At 32.9% G+C, this 20,991-nt stretch overlaps 1 protein-coding gene across 1 annotated transcript in view; it reads right to left on the reverse strand.

Moving 5' to 3' along the window:
• The window catches only part of PTPN13 (protein tyrosine phosphatase non-receptor type 13), a 213,733-nt gene that overhangs the window by 121,201 nt on the left and 71,541 nt on the right, over positions 1 to 20,991 (reverse strand). Inside the window, 2 exon segments of the mRNA XM_051966187.1 lie at positions 13,417 to 13,701; positions 13,704 to 13,994. Of these exon segments, the coding sequence (XP_051822147.1) occupies positions 13,417 to 13,701; positions 13,704 to 13,994 (576 nt within the window).

Here is a 20,991-nt window from a genome sequence, read left to right on the forward strand (position 1 = left end):
CCTATGCAGCATGATGAATATGAAAATATGTTGAAAACTCTCTTTACATGTATTTGGAAAAATAAAATACTATGCCACTTATTGTTTGAACCTAGGTAAGTCTCTTAATCTCTTTACTTTCCTTAAGATTTTTTAAGACTTATTGACTAAATTAGAGATGTAGTCCATCACTTTTGATGACTACAAAAGTAGTGAGAAGTTTCTATACTAGCAGTTCCCCAAGATGGTAAAATAAGGGACCCTTTCCATATTCACATTAACCAAGAACATCTGAATTCTATCAATCAATTATATAGTAGACAAATGATGATTTATTGGCTAGGATCTTAACATTACATGTAGCAACGATTTTCAAAATAACATACATATAATAAATGTTCATCTTACTTAATGTACTTAACGTGCACACAATATTTATCTTATTTTGATAGCTCCAATAGCTGCTTATGACTTTTAAAAAAATTCCTGTAAAAGATCAAACTGGAAACATAAAAAAGTAAAATTATTTTATCAAAATTTTTTGAAATAATTAAAATATTATTCACACTATATTAATCATCAATTTTTGATATTGAGAAAGAAATATGGATTGAAACTAAAATCAATTTTTAATGAACAATGATAAAATTAAGAATTAAAATTCCATTTCATCCACAGGATTTCCCTTTTGGATATTACACATGATAATGTTTTCCCATTATTCATATTGTCAAATACATTCAAGTATAATTTAAAGAATATTTAACTTTTAAGATCAATGTCCTAAAGAGAGTGGTAAATGGTAAGGAACAACTAATTATATAATATAGCTGCATAATAACAGATTTTAAATTTTCTATAGGAAAGACCAAACTAAGGTAATAAGAGGGTATCATAACATTACCAGAAGAGAGCCAGCTACCTAATTTTCACATGAAATGGACTGTCTAAAAATTCTCTTTCTCAACAAATACATGTTAAACTCGCTTTGGGAACTTAGTTTTATCAAGCCTTTGTCTTTTTTCCTTGTGGTATTGTTTTAAGAGCATTTTAAGAGTCTAAAACAATGGAAGTCCCCAAAATCAACCCTCTAAGTCACTCCCTAATCATCAGGAATATACTTTCAGATCTCCCAACCATACAGAGAACGGTGGGATAGGAAGATGTATTGTTATTACATCACAAAAGAAATAGAGAAGGGAGAAACTTGAAGAAGTCATTCTGAAAACAGGCAATTACTTTCTCAATCACTGAGGCAGGAGTGAAAAGAAAAGATATTCTCCTTCCTTTCTCAAGAAGATTAGTACCTCATGATTTAGACATAAAAGGTGACACCGTAAGCAAATTAGGGAAGTATTATATAGTTTACCTGTCAGATGGATAAGGAAAGAATTTATAACTAAACAAAAGAAAGAGAGCATTATGGGATATAAAATAAATAATCTTGATTATATTAAATTAAAAAGGTTTTGCATCAACAAAATCAATACAGCCAAGATTAAAAGAAAAGCAGAGAGCTGGGGAAAAATTTTTTTTATAGTAAATGTCTCAGATAAAGGCCTCATTTCTCATATGAGAACTGGATCAAGTTTGTAAGAATACAAATCATTTCACAATTGATAAATGATTCAAGTCTAGGAACAGACAGATTTCAAAAGAAGAAATCAAAGCTATCTATATTCACACGAAAAATGCTCTAGTTCACTATGGATAAAAGAAATATAAATTAAAATAACTCTAAGGTACTATCCCATATCTGTCAGACTACCAAATAGGAGAGAAAAAATAGATAAATATAGAAGAGGATATGGGGAAACTAATGCACTTTTGGAAAAATTGTGAAGTGTTCTAACTATTCTGTAAATCAAATTGGAATTATTTCTAAAAGACTATAAAACTGTGTATACAGTAATACAGTATTAGATCTGTATCCCAAAAAATTTCTTTAAAAGGACCTATTTATACAAATATTTTTATAGCAGTTCCTTTTGTAGTAATCAAAGAATTAGAAATTAAGAGGATGCCCATCAACTAAGGTATGGTTGAACAAAGTGTGGTATGTAGTTGTAATGGAATACTACTATGCTACAAGAAATGATGAGAAGGATACTTCCGGAAAAGGCTGGAAAGACTTACATCAATTGATGAAAAATGAAGTGAACAGAACTAAGAGAATACTGTATGCAGTAAAAGCAAAGGTATACAATGATCAACTGTTAATGACTTAGCTCAGCAATACAATAATTCAGAATAATTCCAAAGAACTTATGATGAAAAATGCTATCCACTTCTAGGGATGGAGTTTGAATTCAGATCAAAGCATGCTGCTTTTTCACTTTGTTTTTTCCAGGCTTTGTTTTCTTTCACAAAATGATTAACATGGAAATATATTTTGCAAAACTGCATACGTATAACTTATATCATATTGTTTGCTATCTCAAGAAAAGGGGAAGGAGAGAGTTTGGAATTCAAATTAAAAAAAAGTTTAAAATGTTTGTACATGTAATTGGGAAAAATAAAGTGTTTTAAAAAAAGAAGTTTTGTATCTAATCTAGTCTTCCTGCACCACAACACCCACCTTTCTACTACTAAGAAAACTCAACATACACACTGATACTCCCTTAAAATTGATTATCACCCAATTCCTCAGTGTTCCCAATTCTCATCACTTACTTCATTGTTCTACCTGGGCTACTCTCATAGATGACCATTATTAAAGTTTGGAAATTAATTTATTCAACTATAACTTATCTTGTCCTGGGCCTTCACCAGTCATATTGATTCTTGTTTTGTTATAAGATTCCAGTAATTAGACAAAAAATTGAAGGTGATGACTTTGAGTGGCTCTGTCTCATTTAAATCCAATTCACACAAAAGTTAAGACATTACCCTTGTGATGTCATTGGTTCTCTTCAAGAATGAAGAACTACCTATCTTGTAATTCCATCTCTTTATTTTTACTAAGATCTGTAGTCCCTACTCCTTAAGCCTCTCTCAAACCACTGCCCCAACTCTGGCTTCCCTGTTTTAATCAAAAGTGAATTAAGTTTGAGGTTGCATTGTCCTTTAACTTGCAAATCCCTACTCCCCTAGCTCTGTGTTACTCAAGCCTTGACAAAACAGCAATAAATTGTGCTCATGATCTGCTTCTTCCTCTCTTATTCAGTAGGCTGTTGATTAGAATTGAAGGATGTAACTATGCTGAATGAATGAAAGTTGCCTTAGCTTATCTCAAATAAGCCTTCATTTTGCTGAGGTAATCCTTTTGCTTCTCTATTTCATTCTTTTTAGTAATTATTCCAAACTTCTCCAGGGGATTGTGAATTCCTTAAGAACAGGGACTAGTTTTTATCTTTCTTTGTACTACAAGGATGTAGCACAGTACCTGGCATGGAACAGGTGTTTAACAAATGTTGATTTGATTTCTTAATTTTCTCACTCCATCTCCTCCCCATCTCCCACACTTATTCTCTCAGCAGAAAGCAATGCTTTTTATAATTTACAAAGAAAATAAGAGACTATTTTGTGGTATTCTTTTATACTCTATATGTCAAAACCCCCTTCTACCATCCTTCATTCTAGCCATTTTCAATCTGGTCTCCCATAAAGAGTTAGATCAATTGATTCCATTCTCTGCCTTCACTCATACCTTAAACTCACTCTTGATTCTCTCAATAATTCTCAAACTGCTTACATTTTATTGGCTTATTTCCTGGTATATTCCATGGGGGAAAAAAAACCTTTCTGATTTTAATAATGCTCAAGCTATTGTTCTATTCCTCTCCTCTTTCAGAACTAGGGAGGGAGAAAAGAGGGAAGAAAAAAATTGCATCTTTGTTGCATATTTAAAAGGAATAGCAAGTTGTACGCCACAGATTTGCAGTTTGTTGTGCAATCTTTTTTTTTTTTTTAATACTGTTAAGGAAGTACTTATTTTATTCTACAAATTTAAAAAAAACCTACTAAACTCCTAATAAAAGTTGTCCATTCCTGTTGCCTCTAATTGCACTCACTTTTAAACACCTTTGTGATCTACCTTCCAACCTCATTATTCAACTAAAACTACTCTTTCCAAAGTTACCAGAAAACCTTTACTTCCCAAATTAATGTTTTTTTTCAAATCTCATTCTTTTTTATCTCTCTGAAAAATCAAAGATTGATGACAACCTTCTTGTTCTGGAAACTTTCCACTCTGGGTTAGTTTACCTTCTTACCTGCTTGAATGCTTCTTTTCAGTTACCTTTGCTAAATCAGCAGGTCCATCATGCTCCTTAATAGTAAATGTGTCCCAAGTTTCTATCCTAGGCCCTCTTCTCTTTTGTTCCCATGCTTTCTCTTGATAACATCATTAGCTCCCAAGAGTTTAATTATCCAACTCTAGATTCAGACTGATAACTACCTAAGGGACATATCTAAATATATTTTATCTTAATACCTCAAACTCAACATGTATGAAACAAAACTCATGTTCTCCTTTCTCCTCAGAGCTACCCAGTTTCCAAGCTTCCTTAATTCTATTGAGGGCAGCCACACCTTTTCACTCACCCATACACATATTCTCAGTCTTCTTCCACTCCTCACTCAGCACCATTTATTAAACAATTACTATGTACCAGGCATGTGCTGGAAACCTCCCCACTAAATCAAATCAAATTATTTCCCTTAAGGAATATTCTATCACAGAAAACAACACAATTACACAGAGAGATAAACAGAAACATACACACACATGCATGCACACAATGTAATTGTATGGGAGAAACACTAGCAGCTAGGAGAATCATGAAAAGCTCCATAGAAATGGTGTGTGAGATGATTTTTGAAGAAACTAGTGATTCTAAGAGATGAAGATAAGAAGAAATTCTAGCCCAGGTATGAAGGACAGTTAGTATAAAGAAGAACAATAAGAATGTCAGTTTGTCTATAATATTGAGTTTATAAAGGGAAATAATGTATAATAAAACTGCAAAATTAATTAATGAAAGTTAAAAAAGGCTTCAAATACCAGAGGAGTTCATATTTAATAAGACATAAAAGACAGTAAGAAATCACCAATTTGCTATTAGTGAATTCAAGTCACCTGGCCCAGAAGAATTACATCCTTGGGTTTCAAAAGAACTAACAGATATGAATGCTGAGCCATTGTCATGTTGTTTGTCCTTTATTCTTGAGGAGGACTATGCTGGGAGATGATGTCATAACATGCTAACGAATTGGATTTAAGTGAGTGAGGGCTGTAAAAAGTTATCAGCCTCATTTCCCCCTCCGGAGTCATCTGGGTCCAATGACAAGATATAGACCAGGATAATTGGAATGGCCCTGTATAAAGTGGGAGACAGTGGCCTTTTTAAGATAGGGCCTTTAAGAGGTCTCAGTTTTATTGAGGCAACTACCTATTCAGTGATTAAGTCTAGGTAAAAAATGAGTCAGAAGAAGAGGAATACCATCCTTTGCCTGACTTGCCAGAAGCTGTGCACCTTGAAGGAAACAGTGAAGAGCCAAAAAGCTCTTTGCAAAGAAGGTAAAGGTGTTTTATCTGAAGAATGGATATTCAGGGGGAATATCCTAGCTGTCTTCAAAAATTTAACGGACTATACCAGGCAGTGATTTATCTCATTCTGTATGTCCCAGAGGGTTAAATGAGTAGAATTTGCAAAAAGCACGATTTAGGTTTGATGTCAGTTAAAAAAAAAAAAAAAAGAAAGAAAGAAAGAAAGAAAACACCACCTTCTTATGAATCAGTTATTGAAATGTGGTTCAGAATATTCCTCATGCCTGGGCTAGAATTCCTTCTTATCTCTATCTCTTAGAATGACTAGTTTCTTCAAAAGTCATTTTAGTAATTCAGAGATTCACTGAGAGCTTCAAACAATAATGAACTATGTTATGGAGGCAGTTCCTTTTTAGTAGGATATATCCTAACCCTTGAATTCTGTGATCTCCAATGAGCTGTTGAAAGCTACTGAGTAAATGATAATTATCCTTTAAGAAAATCCCTTTGGCAACGGTGTGGAAGATTGGCTGGAAGACAGGAGAGCCCTGAGGCAGGGAGACCAATCAGGAGGCTTTTGCAATATTTCTGGAAGACATGATGTAGCCCTTGTCTCAAGTGCTAGTTTTGTGAGTAGGAGGAAATTAAAGAGATAATGTAGAAACAAAAATGACAAAACTTAGCCATTGGATATATGGGGTAAGAGAGAATGAAGAGGCAAGGATAATAAAATATCAGCAAAATAATCATACACTATGATTAGGACAGATATATACCAGGCATGAAAGTTTGGTTCAACATAAGAAATACTAAGTATAATCATGTTAATTATATAAATAATAAAAACTCTGTGATTATACTAACAGATGCTAAAAGGCTTCTTATAAAACCCAACACACATTTCTATTTTTTTAAGTGCAGAAATAAACAATTCTTTCTTAATTGGGTATGGTAAAACATACCTGTAATCCTTGTTATTGGGGAGGTTGGTGCTGGGGGATTGAGTGAGCTTGAGTGTTTTGAGATGCAATAGGGCTAATGTATTTGAGGTGTATGCCCTAATCAGCAGAAGAGATAGGGGATCAAGCTGCCTATGAGGGGCAAACTGACCTGAGTTAAAATTGAATAACATGTTCATTATGAGCAGCAATAGGATCAGGACTGCAAGTGGCCCCTGCATTGCCAGCCTCGGTGAGAGAGGGACATTAATCTCAAAACAAACATAAACACAAATAGAGAAACAAACCAAGAGTAACGGTAGGAAGTGGAGGACAGTTAAAGACCTTTCTCATCAGATAGGATAGGACAATGGATGCCCACTGTCACCAACACTGTTCAATATAGTGCTAGAATTGCTGGCTATAGCAATAAGACAAAGAGAAATTGAGGGAATAAGTGCATCTAAAGAGGAAACAATAGTTCATGAGTATGCTGAGCAGATGTAATATACATGACAATACTATCTAAATTACTTTTTGAAGATTATATGATGGTATACTTGGAGAACTCTAGAGAGTTAATTAGAAATCAAATAAAGTCATAAATAACTACAGCAAAGTTGCAAGATAGAAGATAAATCATCAGCATTCTGAAATATAACCAACAAAATTCCATTTAAAATAAGAAAATAAATTACACTCATGAGTTTATCTTCCAAGATTTACTCAGGAACTGACTATAATAATAAATAATTTTTTTGCAGAAAATAATAGACCTTAATATTAGGAGAAACAATAGTTCATGAGTATGTTGAGCAGATGTAATATACATGACAATACGATCTAAATTAATTTATTTACCAAGAAATCTCCCTCATCCCAATATTGTAAATTCATATGTAGGAATATAAAGTCAAGATGAAAAAAGATGGGAAGGAAAGGTATTATCTTTACTATATCAATACTAGATCTCAAAAGCAGTTATCATTAAGGTGATTTTGGCATTGGTTAAGAAATAGAAAGGCTATTCAGAATGAAATATATAGAATGAGAGAGATATCACTAGATACCAGTTTATGTGAAGAGAATTTTATTGTTTTCGTGGATTTACTAAGATGATATAAGTCAAATCTATAAAGCAGCAATCAAAAAAAGAAATCTAGTGGGCAGTATTAACATCCAAATTAAGGGAGGTTACACTCTCAGTGAATCCTGCCCTATTATGATCACATATATTCTGGTCAATTCTGGATATCAAACCTTACACATATACTGACAAACTGAAACATATTCAGAAGAGTCACTAGAATGGTGAGAAGTCTACAGACTATGGATAGAATTAGGTCTATTTAGTTGGAGAAAAGATGATTAAGCAGGATACTACAATTGTCTTCAAATATCTGAAGATTTATCACAACACCTTGGCCTCAAAGAACAGAATTCAGAAAGGGGAGGGGGAGATAAACTATAGAAAATAAAACTTTGCAACAAAATAAGAAAAAAGCTTTCCAGTGATTAAAGCTAAGCACACTCCCCTTCCCCCCTCCCCCCAAAAAAAACCCATAATAGACTGGCAGAAGGAAATTGGACAGTTAAGAATCAGGAATTCCTATGGATGTTCTTTTGTCAGAATTGTTATATTATTCAGGAGATTCACATTTAGGCATTAATTGGGCTTAGAAAACTTTTAAGACGCCTTCCAACTTTGAGATTTAGTGTGATATAGAATTTCTTCAACCTCTATCAAGGTGATAAAAAAAAATGAATTAGCTTAAAGTAGGTGGAGAGTGGAATAAGAGAGAGAATCAAAGTGACATATTAAGAACTGGATAATCCAGAATGGACTGGAGAAGAAACTATACAAAGTTTAAAACACATCTCTCCACTGAATGCCAGCAATTCAGATCCACATGACTGAGAAACAGGTCTTTCCAAAGATTAATCCTTTAAAAGATCACATGAGCTATCTGAAGTAAATACTTTACATGTTCTGACACATCACCATAGGTTTATTTTCAAAATTTAGAGGCAGTTCAAATTATGGGAATGAGCAATGGTTGGAAAAAAGCTTTTAAAATATGTCAGTTTTTCTTGCCTTTAGTTTCTTTGTCAGTAAAATGAAGAGGTTGGAATGAATGATTTCTAGAATTCTTTTCAGGCTTGAAAGTTCTATTAACACTTCACAGCAGCTCCTAAGAACCAAAGATGTCTATTTTGAAAATCATCTAGTATATTATTTAATAATTTAAGAAGCTTTTACATAGTAGTATTTAAAATGTAATATGTACCATCAAACATTCATTCATCTGACTAATTTTAATACACATAAAAACATTTATGAAAATTTCTCTTGATAAGAATCAAGTGAACAAATTTTATGTAATCTTTCCCTATTTTGAACTTTAGCTAAAATCTTTACTTTAGCAAATTAAGTCTTTATTTACACAAAGTACAGAAATTATCACAAAAAAGAGCAAGACAGAACAAAACTAATACATTACTCAATTATCTACCCCCAAAGTGTGATTCATATCAAATCCCAACTTTAAAATGCTATGTAAATGTGATTTGAATAAATGTAAAAATTTCCCTATAATAATGATGCAAAGATTAAAGTTGTAGTATTCCAACTAAAAAGCCAATTAAGAATATTTAATTTGGACATAAAAATACATAAAGATCTGATTTTTAAAAAATAGAAATGGTTTTGCATAAATTGTTTCTAGAATCACAAACTTGTCAATTTTTTAACTGACAATAAAAGAAGAAATCCATTGAAGCATTTTAAAAATAAAGATGAGAAGGCAAGAAAGAAATCAACTTGACAAACAAATCAGTTTTTAAGTTACATGCTGGATTTATTAAATGTTTCTAAAGAAAGACAAGCTATATAAAATAGACTTATAGTTTCTTGTATAAATCTCTTTCTATTCTGTACATGGAAATGCTTATTTATATTGTGTTTATTAATTTCAAAATTAGTTATAAATAAAAAATAAAAGTGACTTCTTCCTCCCCCTCTTTTTTTGGCATGGAGACATGGGGAATTTTTAGCTGTCATCAGGTGGGGAACTCCCTTATATGGGAACTCCCTTCATTGCAGATAGTGAACTTGTCTGCAATCTAATCTTAAGAACAGCCTGAGACACTGAGAGGATTGATCACAATTCTAGTACATTTTAGAGGCAGGATTTAAGCCCAGGTTTTCCTGATTCCAAGACCAATTAATTCTCTACCAACCATGCCATACTATGCTATTATTTCTATTATAAGAGACTCCCTTGTTTCCCCATATATCATTTGTAATATCAAAAAACATGCCTCAGATCTCCAAGTTATGCCATTTGGAATGGATAAAACTCATCAAAGAAGATGAATATAGGTTACCTCTCCTGTATGATCTATGGTAGTGGACCACTTTCAGTGCCTGTTAACATAGTGACTTCTAAAGAAGTATGTGAGGCAGAAAAGGCTTAAGAAGGAGGACTAGAGCTGAATAAAAAGGGAGAACAAAAGCATGAAGCTGTTTTGAAAGGATTAAAGTTTATAAAGAAAACCCAAGATCAAATATAGACAGAAGTGTGGAAAAATTTGAGAAAAAAATGGAGAACTACTCAAGCAGAAGGAAGAAAAAAAGCTCAGTATGAATAAGGAAAGGGACTGAGAAAAGCCTGGGGAGAAAGAAGACCAAAGGAGGAGAATAAATTTGGAAGGGCAGGACCAGTAAGAAAAGTGAAGAAATAAAAATTGGTTTTAGGAAGTGACAAAAGAATGTAAAGGTGTAAAAAGGTGATGAAAGGATATAATCATGTTGTTTGTTGTTCTCTGTCCTTATCCCATTCTTATTTTTTTGTCCAACCCTATGGTCATACTGTTCTAAGGGCTAATAAACTGCCTTTAATAGTAAAGCTGTGCCCTCTTTCCATGAATTACTTTGTATATATTTTACATTTAATTTTAATTTTTGATATTTTTTACCTCAAAAGGTAAGCTCCCAGAGGGCATGATTTTTATTTTCTGGTGGATATGAGACCTTGAAAAATTCTTCAACTTAATTGGATTTGCAAGACATGTACTGTTGTCAATCTTCATTAGGTTCACTTTTAGACAGGAGCTTGTCATTCTTACATTTCAAGTTAAGGTCCATAAATCCAAATCACTATAGGTCAAGGTAGAGGTTGGTAGAGTCCTGGGGTCTAAACTCCAAACCTCAATCTAGGTTGATTCTTTCCTATGATCCATTACAATACTGAACATAATTTAAACCATCAAATGATAGAGTAGAATTTTGGGATCCAGATTATGGGTCTGCATAAAGGGAAAATGGTGGCAGAGAGATGGAGTCACAGGTAAGATAAGGAGAAGTAAAGCCTAGATAGTTACAGAGTAAAAGGGAAAAGGAAGTCTGAAGTATTCACTCTCCAATTTTTAGCAAAGTGAGCTCTGCTTCACTCCAGTGTTGAGTAAATTATCTCCTTCTACTTCTACTCTGGGGAGTTCATGAAATTTAAAGTGCAAAATATGGAAAAAGGAACAAACTGCGTTGGTATGGCCACAAACCTAAATACCATAGCAAGTAATTATAAAGTAGAAAGAATAACAGTTGAGGCACTCTGATGTTCACAAAACTCAAGAAAGGAGCAAGCTATAAAACTATGACTTCAAACATTCTAACAAATATGCATAGAGAAAAGGCAATAAGCAAAATGAATCAAAGGTTCAAAGAGGCAAATCTGACCAAATAGTTATTGATGAAACTAGCATGGGAAAACCCATGACTAGAGTATGGCTTTAGATCAGTATAGCTTATATTAAAAAAAAAACCACCACCCAACTGGATGAGTAAAAAATTTCTCAATACTAGCATATTAAGAACATATACCAATAAGAGGAAACCCATGAATCAGAGTGTGGAATGCATTTGGCTGAAGACCAATGGAGAAATAAACCCAAGTCATTTTTGTCATTGGAATGTACCAAAGACCATTTGAACAGAAAAAGAAAATGCAGATGTCCCTTGAAATTGTATATAATATTAGCATATAATTTTTAACAACTTTTTTTTCAGAAAATAAATGTAGCAGTTATTAACAACCAAAGCATCAATTTTTGGAACACCTACACAGTTTTTTGAGGGGACAATCTGTAGATGAAGAATCTGAAAACAGATTACAAACCTAGAAGAAAGGGATTATACATCAGTGATGGGGGACTTGAATTATCCAGATATCTGGTGGATAATTGTATATTCTCTCTCTTCCACTTTTTAAATTAAATTCCCTGAGATTGCCATCTACAATCGGTGTCTCCATTTCTCTAACTCTCCTAAGCCATCTGTAATCTAGCTTCCAATTTCTTCATTTAATTGACACTTCCCTTTTCAACATTAACAATGAAGTTTTAGCCAAATATAAGAATCTTTTCTCAGGCCTAAAATGTTTGATCTCAGAAACAATGGACACTGCTGAACATATAACCTCTCATTTACTTATCTGTTATGTACTTCTTTGTTAAAACGGAGGATTCTGTGGGGGTGTGGACAGTTTGTGGAGAATGACAATGATGGTGAAAGAAAGTTAAGAAAACTTTTCATCATGAAGGGGGAAAATATAAATTTGGTTTATTAATTCAAAACACAATAAATAGTATGATTCTATCTGTGGATATAGACAGCTAAAATTAGTAAGTGTTCATTCTAGTCGCTTCAGTTATGTTACTTAAAAAATTGAGTGGGAAGAAGGCCATCAAACAAACCAACCAACAAAATTTCTGAGCTTCTAACAAAACTGTTTTCATTAGATATGCAATAAAACTGCAGAAAATCTGGTATGGTGAATTGTGATTTGCCTACTTATTCTTAAAAGCTTAGGAATGATAGAACACTATGCAATATAAAATCAGTAAAAAAAAATACGCACAAAAAACACCTTGGACTTGAAAAATATGATTCTTGCTTAGCCACCAGCCCTACCTTATTGCCTTGGCTTCTCCTGAAAACAGAAGAACTACATAAAACTCCTTTCCTTGACTACATGATGTCTGATGGCATAAAACTCAAATACTTTGAAAAGGTAAGAAACACTGTAAAATATATTTCTTCTTTTATCTCCATTCTCCAATTAACTCAATAAAAATGGGATTCATCTATAGCATTTTTAAGTATACAAAGCACTTTCCTCTTAACTTTGTAAGTCATGTAGAACAAGACTTATTATTCTCATTTTACAAATGAGGAAATTCAGTCTAAATGAAAATAAGTGACCAACCCATGGACAACAAAGAAAGTCTCAAAATCCTGATTTTCAAATCCACATTCCTTTTAACATTGATCCAGTGTGCTCTTTGTACTATACAACATCCCTTCCTCCTTATCCCCCAAAGGAGATGCGCCACTAATGGCTGAGTGATTGGACATTCTACTGTCAGAGCAAATCTTTTTAAAGGTTGGACATTCAAAGCACCTTCCCCTGAAATAAGAATCTCTGTTGCACACATAGGTTTTTTCAAAAGCACCACATTAAGAGTAGAGCAATAATTCTGATTCTAGTAAGTTAGTCAATACCTCCTGAATGTGTGATTACAATATGAATGATACAGAAGGAGATGAGAAGAGGAGAGAAAGAAAATTCAAATCATAGCCTCTGACTTCTATAATTTCACAATAAAAACAGAGATGAATAAATATGAAAAAGAAAATAAAAACAACAACTTGTGCAAATGTAAATTAACATAATACAAATTCTAAAATAAATATTGAGAAAATGGTGAGTGACTTGACCTGGAATCTCATATAGAAAAACTGTCTAGAAGTAATGAGATTTGACTGAATAGGGAACATGAATTGGCAGAGAAGAGAAAAGGATCTTGAAGGGAAATTTGAAAAGGCTTCAAAGTGGGCATGTTTCCAGGATATATGCTTTATTTGTCAAATGGTTCAGAGTTTATTATGAAAGTCAAAGATTAAGATTCCATTTCCACTCTTCTCCAAACACACACACAACTACTAACCTTCTATGTTCATGGCCTCCCTCAGCACTTGGAGCTTCTTCTGTCTTCCTCGTATTCTGTCCAAGGCACTTGATATTGCTGGTGAGGTGGGTAACTCTGGCATATGTCGAACTGGAACTAATCGCTGAGGACCAAACACATCCAAGGCTAAACTTCCATCTGAGTATCTTGCCTCCTTCTTTCTGGGAGCAGTAGAAACTTGTGCTTTTATTGCCTCAGGGAAACAGTGACGAAGTCTTCCAGTCTCTCCAGAGAGTATGTCTTCATTAGCTGGGTTGTCAGAGAGCAAACCAAGTCTAGTGATGAAGCCCAAATCTTCTGTTTATGAAGTATATTGGGGCCAAGATGACCTTTTCTTTCTGTGCCATTAGTTTTATAGTGATAAAGGGAACTGGGACCTTCTGAATCTTCATATCCAGGATTGTAATCTGAGGAAAGATCCTTGAAATAATCTTCCTCATCTGGTGTGTCTCTGATGGAGAGAAATCCCATAGACTTACTAAGCCCTTTATTGAGAAAACTCTGCTGAGAGAATGCAGCCTTGGATACACCTAGTACATCAGAAGTAGAGCTTCTCCCTGTAATGATAAGAATCTATCATGTATGTACACATTTTTTTCAGACTCTACATCGACATAAAATTGTGACTAAATATTTTTCTTAATATTGTCGAGAAGCAAAATCCAAATAAATTACCAAAGAAATGTTACCCTAGAACATTTGAAAATTATATGCACTTCCTCATTTTTCTTTTTTTTTTTTCTGAAGCAATTGGGGTTAAGTGACTTGCCCAGAGTCACACACAGCTAGGAAGTGTTAAGTGTCTGAGACCAGATTTGAACTCAGGTCCTCCTGACTTCAGGGCTGGTGCTCTATCCACTGAATCACCTAACTGCCCCCATTTCCTCATTTTTAATCACAGAAAAATGTACCAATTCAATCCATTATATGTCTACTATCCCAGAAACTGCACATTAGATTGTGTAGGTCTTGCTTTACTGCTATCTTTTATATATTTATTACTTCATAAACAATCATAAACAATCTTAGTTTAATCTTAGTTTAGTTAAGAAAGTCAAATAAACTTTGTTTTTAAAATGCCTGCTTTTTATAAATACATACAATATTGATTCAGTGATGCACAAAATTCTATTTTCTGATTTACTGATATTGTGATGAAGTACAAGTTATAGTGATTAGTCAAAGACTTTATAAACTGTAATATACTGGGAGTATAATTTTCAAACCTTATCTAAAATACACAAACACAAACTCCTGGCTCTTATTTTTTTTTGTCTCACTTAATATTATTTTTTCTCCAACTACATGTAAAAATAGTTTTCAACATAGTGTAAGATTCTGAATTTCAAATTTTTCTCTCTCACTCTCTTTCCTCCCTCCTCCCCAAGACAAAAGTAATCTTACATAGGTTATACATGTACATGTTAAACATATTTCCATATTACTCATATTATGAAAGAAGAATCAGAACAAAAGAGAAAAATCACAAAAAAGAAAAAAAAAAACAACTCCCAAAAGTAGAAATAATATGCTTCAATCTACATTCTGTCTCCTTAGGTCTTTCTCTGGATGTGGATGGCATTTTCCATCACAAGTCTTTTGGAATTGTCTTGGATCACTGTATTCCTGAGAAGAGCTAAGTATAGCATAGTTGATCATCAGTGTTGCTCTTACTGTGTGCAATGTTCTTTTGGTTCTGCTTACTTCACTCAACATCAGTTCACATAAGTCTTTCTAGCTCTTTTTGATTTTCACTACTGAAAAGATTTTTCTGACTCTTACTGAAATTGACCCTTATTTTTTCTCCACAGAAATAATGTTCTAAAGAGCTAGCCCATAAAAGCCTAAAAAGCAGTTAGAAGTAGTATATGAACAATGAAATATACTAAAAATGTTTCTACAAAACTAAAAATTACATCAATTGAAAAAATGAGATTAATATAATGTTATGATTTAATGATAAAGGCCTCATTTCTCTTTTTCGTTATTAAAGCTTTTTATTTTTCAAAACATATTCATAGATAGTTCTCCAACATTAACACTTGCAAAACCTTGTGTTCCAATCCTCGCCCCTTCTCTCACCCTTTCCTCTACATGGTAAGTAGTCCAATATATGTTAAACATGGTAGAAATATATGTTAAATCTAACATATGCATACATATTTATACAATTATCTTGCTGCACAAGAAAAATCGAATCAAACCAGAAAAAAAGAGAAACAAAATAAAATGCAAGCAAACAACAACAAAAAGAATGAAAATGCCATGTTGTAAATCATACTCAATTCCCACAGTGTTCTCTCTGGGTGTAGATGGCTCTCTTCATCACAAGACCATTGGAACTGGTTTGAATCATCTTATTTTTTTTTATTAAAGCTTTTTATTTATAAAACATATGCATGGGTAATTTTTCAACATTGACCCTTGCAAAACTTTCTGTTCCAAATTTTCTCCTCCTTCCCCCTAGATGGCAGATAGTCCAATATATGTTAAAATGTATGTTAAATTCAACATATATAATGTGTATATATATATATATATATATATATATATATATATATATACATATACATATTTATACAGTTATCTTGTTGCACAAGAAAAATCGGATGAAGAAGGGGGAAAAATACCTGAGAAGGAAAACAAAATGCAAGCAAACATCAACAGAAAGCATGAAAATGCTACGTTGTAGTTCACACTCAGTTCCTACAGACCTCTCTCTTGGTGTAGATGGTTCTCTCATCACTGAACAATTGGAACTGTTTTATCTCATTGTTGAAGAGAGCCATGTCAATCAGAACTGATCACTGCATAATCTTCTTGTTGCCATGTACAATGATCTCCTGATTCTGCTCATTTCCCTTAGCATCAGTTCATGTAAGTCTCTTCAGGCCTCTCTGAAATCATCCTACTGGTCATTTCTTACAGAACAATAATATTCCATAACATTCATATAGCACAACTTATTCACCCATTCTCCCAATTGATGGGCATCCATTCAATTTTCAGTTTTTGGCCACTACAAAAGGGGCTGTAAATTTAAATGTGAGCAGATGCCCATCAATTGGGGAATTGCTGAATAACTTATGGTATATGAAAATATATTACTATTCTATAAGCAATGAACAAGCTGACTTTAGAAAGGTCTGGAAAGATTTACGTGAACTGATGCTGAGCGAAACAAGCAGAACCAGGAATATATTGTACACAGTAACAGCAACTATGAAACAGTTCTTCTCAGCCTTTCAGTGATCCAAGGCAATCCTAAAAATTTTGGATGGAAAATACTATCTGTATCCAGAGAGAGAACTATGGAGACTGAATGTATCCACACTTACAATGTTTATTTTTTCCTTTTTCTTCTCTTTTTTTCCTCTTGTGGTTTTTCCCTTTTGTTCTCATTTTTCTCTCTGAACGTAATTTATAGGGAAATGTGTTTTTTTTTTTTTAATGAATGTGTATAAGCAGAAAAAAATAAAACAATAAAAAATGTGACCATTTAGCCTTTCTTGAAGAGTGAGTGAAAACCCACTAAGTCCTAGTATGGCCCATTGTACAATTGGTTAGCCCTAGCAAGGGATAAAAGGAAAAAGAAAAGAGGGAAGGACGTAGGCAGAGGGAGAGGAGAAAAAGAGAAACAGAGGGGAGAGAGAATGTGAAAAAAAGAAAAAGGATTGAAATGGAATTAACTAAGCAATTTTTTTAAAGAAAAAAGAAAAGGGGAATACTGTATGCCTATGATCAATCTAAGGAAAAAAAGAAAGAAGACTATATATATATATTCAATTATGAAGAATGTAGCAGAAACAGTATTATCTTAGAACTGAAAGACTAGAGTCCAAGTTCCAATCCTTGTTGGCCAAGTGAATCTAGGAAAAGTCAGTTATTTCCTCTGTGCCTTTCTCTCCTCACTTGCAAAATACAAGCACAATATTTGCATTCCATACTTGACAAAATTATAAAGAAAATATTTTGCAAGCCTTAAAAGCAGCTGTTACTAGTGCTGCTGCTGCTGCTGCTACTACTACTACAAGAAGTCAAAAGACCTAGAAGTGAATCCTAGATCTTAAGCATCAATGTGAACATTAATTGATTCTAATGAGGAAGGTTCTAAGTGGCTTTTAACATTAGATCTCATGACTCTGCTGTAGGATTCCCTATAGTAGCTCACCTTCAAAGGAACAGCATTCGAAAAGGCAACTGCCAAAAGCTCACAAAGGCAATAGATACTCCAAGAAAAGAAAAGGGTAGGTAATTGAGAATCTCAAGCTCCTGTCATGAATCCCACAGAAGTTGGAAGTTGAAGCTCTGTTATTATTGTTCTGGTGTCCTTAGAGAATTTAAGTGATTGTAGATTCAAAGGTGATAACCAGAATATGACTGGAATCAATGTGGGAGTGATGTATCATTCTGACATAAAATTTTAGTTTTTTAGATTTCATTCAGGCTCATTGACTAGCCAAAAAATAATCATGAAAATTTTCCCAAACTATTTTCTATCTATTTTCCTCAAGGCATTTTTCTGTTCCATACAAATCAAACCCTATCCTATCCTCTTATCTTATTTTAAATTTTATTTTATTTGAGCAACAAAAATCAGTTTTTATATCTTTCCTACCTCTTCTGTTGACCTCAGTTGAGAAAGAAAAAAAGAAAATCCCTGATATAAAGATGCACAAAGTAAAACAAATTCTTCCATAGGCCATGAAAAAAAAATCTCCATGTGTATGTTTGGGATTTCAGAATTATTAATTATATTGTTTTCTTACTGTTGAATCATCCTTGCTACCCTGGTAAAAACTTGGACATAATGAATAATTTCTTGGGTAAACTGCTTATTGATTTCTCATCTATGGCTCATTATAGCATAATATAGTTTATTTGTTTTATCCCTTTATATTTTTGAATAGCTTATTTGCTTTATCAAATATCGTGATCACAATCCCTGCTTTTTAAAATTAACTTGATACACAGTAAATTTTTTGCTATCTCTTCAGTTTTTTTTAAACTGTATTTGTGGTAAGCATCACATTGTAAGATTTGTTTTCTTATTTGTCATTTTTTGTTTCTATAGTTTATTTAATATATTCACATTTAAAGTTACATGCAGTAGTTTTTTTTCAGAATTTTTAGTTTATGTTTAATTGGATACATTTATTTGTTGTTTTTTAGTTTCTTTAGTTGCATGCTCAATTCATCAATCTGTTATTCATTGTTGATATAACATGTATATATATTTCCTTTACTGCTTTCCATGTTTTCCAATAATTTTGGTATATTGTCTCAAGGAAGGAAGTGCATTTGGAGATTTAGAAGAATAAGTCAGAAGTGTAGATGATCAAAAGGGCAAATAATGTATGGTCCCAAGTCAGGAAAGAATTCAAATAATTTGGTGCCTAAACAGATTTGAGACAAGAGAATTTATATAGTCTGTTATACTTGGTATGGTGAGTTAATTGGCATTTTTATATATCCTGGTATATGATGTGCTTGCCGTCTTTGCTACATTGAATACACTGGCTATGGACAATTACCACTTACTGCTAAAATTTTTGGCAGAAGACATCACTGTATTTGAACTAAGGAAGATGCACTTTTGCACAGAACTAAATCCTTTCCATGCTTTCTTTCTTTTTTAATATTTTTATATTTAACATTTTCCAGTTACATTTAAAAAAACAAATGTAAAAAATTGTTTTAACTTTTGAATTCCACATTCTTTCCCTTATCCCCACATTAAGAACTCCATTAGGAAACCGCATGTGAAGTAATGCAAAACATTTCCATAAAAGTTATGTTGTGAAAGAAAACAAAAATCTTCCATCCTAATAAAAATAAAGAAAAATAAAGTTTGAGGGAGAGAGAGAAGAGAAAGAATGATTCAATATGTTTTCAGAAGCAATCAGTTTCTTCTCTGGGTATGGAAAGGATTTTTCATCATAAGTTCTTCAGAGTAGTCGTGGACCACTGTACTGCTGAGAATAGCTAAGTCATTTACAGTTGGTCATCCTAGGTCATGGCTATTATTTTGTATAATAATTTATTTGACAAGCAGACTTATATTTTTCCTCTATCTTTCCCTCTTCTGCTGTAAACAAAATACTGTATTTTTTCAGTTACTTTACTTTATTCATTTTGTTAAAGTGGCCCTATTCCTAGGTCACGACTATTATTTTGTATATATTACATTACACTTTGACAAGCAGGTTTATATTTTTCTCTAACTTTCCCTCTTCTATTGTAAACAAAATACTGTATTTTTTCAGTTACTTTACCTTACTCCTTTTGTTAAAGTGCACTTGCATTCTTCCCCTTATTCTTGATAATTTTTTTCTGATTTTTTTTACCTCTTTCCCTTCATGATTTTTCTGATTTGATTTTTTTCTCTTGCTTTTCCCTAGTTTTGTAATTCTCCTCATTTTTTTCTATTCAGTCAATTAGATTCTTCCTTCCCCTCTTCCTGTTCAACTAGTCCTGTTTATTAGTTTTTAAAATTTCACTTTTCTGCATACACCCTTTCCAAAAAGCATTTTTCTCTTCTTCAATATCCTAGTCCCTTCATTAACCATATTCTTTTTCTGTTTACTTTGGATTCCCAGAAATTACTCTTATATTCAGAAAGTGTAGATTTCTGAATAGCATCTTTCTATGGAAAGACTTAAGAGAATCTATGACAAGGTAAAAAGGGACCTGAAACTTGACACACTTTGCTACTGCAATGATTAATTCAGACAATGTAGGTAAAAGACTTTTTCCAAGGACTAGCTAAAGTTAACAAGGTTGATTATAGATATTTGGTGATGATTTTTCTGACCAAGAGAGCCCATAAAACAAAAAAAGAAAAACACAAGTCTTCAATCAAATGCAACCTTCTTCATCTTATGAAATGAAAGTTTCAGAGTACTGGTAGAAAACACTAAGAACAAGAATTCAGATTATCTATAAACATTAACTTACCTGTTAGTACCAAGCTGCTAGGGCTTTAATAAATGACACAAGAATGGAAATAATTTTAAAGAAATAAAATTATAATAATATTGGCATTATTACCATAAATGATACCAAGAGAAAAGGGATATATCAGTTTAATGTGGTTCATGGTTTGTTCTTGAAGAAACATATAAAAGAAATAACTTCATCATGTTTAGAGGCATCAAAGAACATAATTTCGTAAGACATTTGGTCACCTTGTATTCCACTGGTAATGTTAAGTATTTACTAAAAAGCTTCCATGAAAATAATGGCAGCTTTTATGTCACTATTTATTGTAGAAAATGAGAGGGTTTCTTATAGAACAATAATATTCTATAACATTCATATACCATAACTTATTCAGCCATTTGCCAACTGATAGACATCCACTCAGTTTCCAGTTCCTTGCTACTGCAAAAAGGGCTGCTACAAACATTTTTGCGTCTATGAAATGGACCTTATTCTTAATCCCACAAAAAAAGATACCAAAAAAAAAATCAATTAAAAAACCCGTGTATGTCTACTTTCTCATCTCTACAAAATTTTTCTAATGATCATCTATACAAATATTGAGAGAATACC

The sequence above is a fragment of the Antechinus flavipes genome, chromosome 6 (assembly GCF_016432865.1).
Source record: "Antechinus flavipes isolate AdamAnt ecotype Samford, QLD, Australia chromosome 6, AdamAnt_v2, whole genome shotgun sequence".
NCBI lineage: Eukaryota > Metazoa > Chordata > Mammalia > Dasyuromorphia > Dasyuridae > Antechinus > Antechinus flavipes.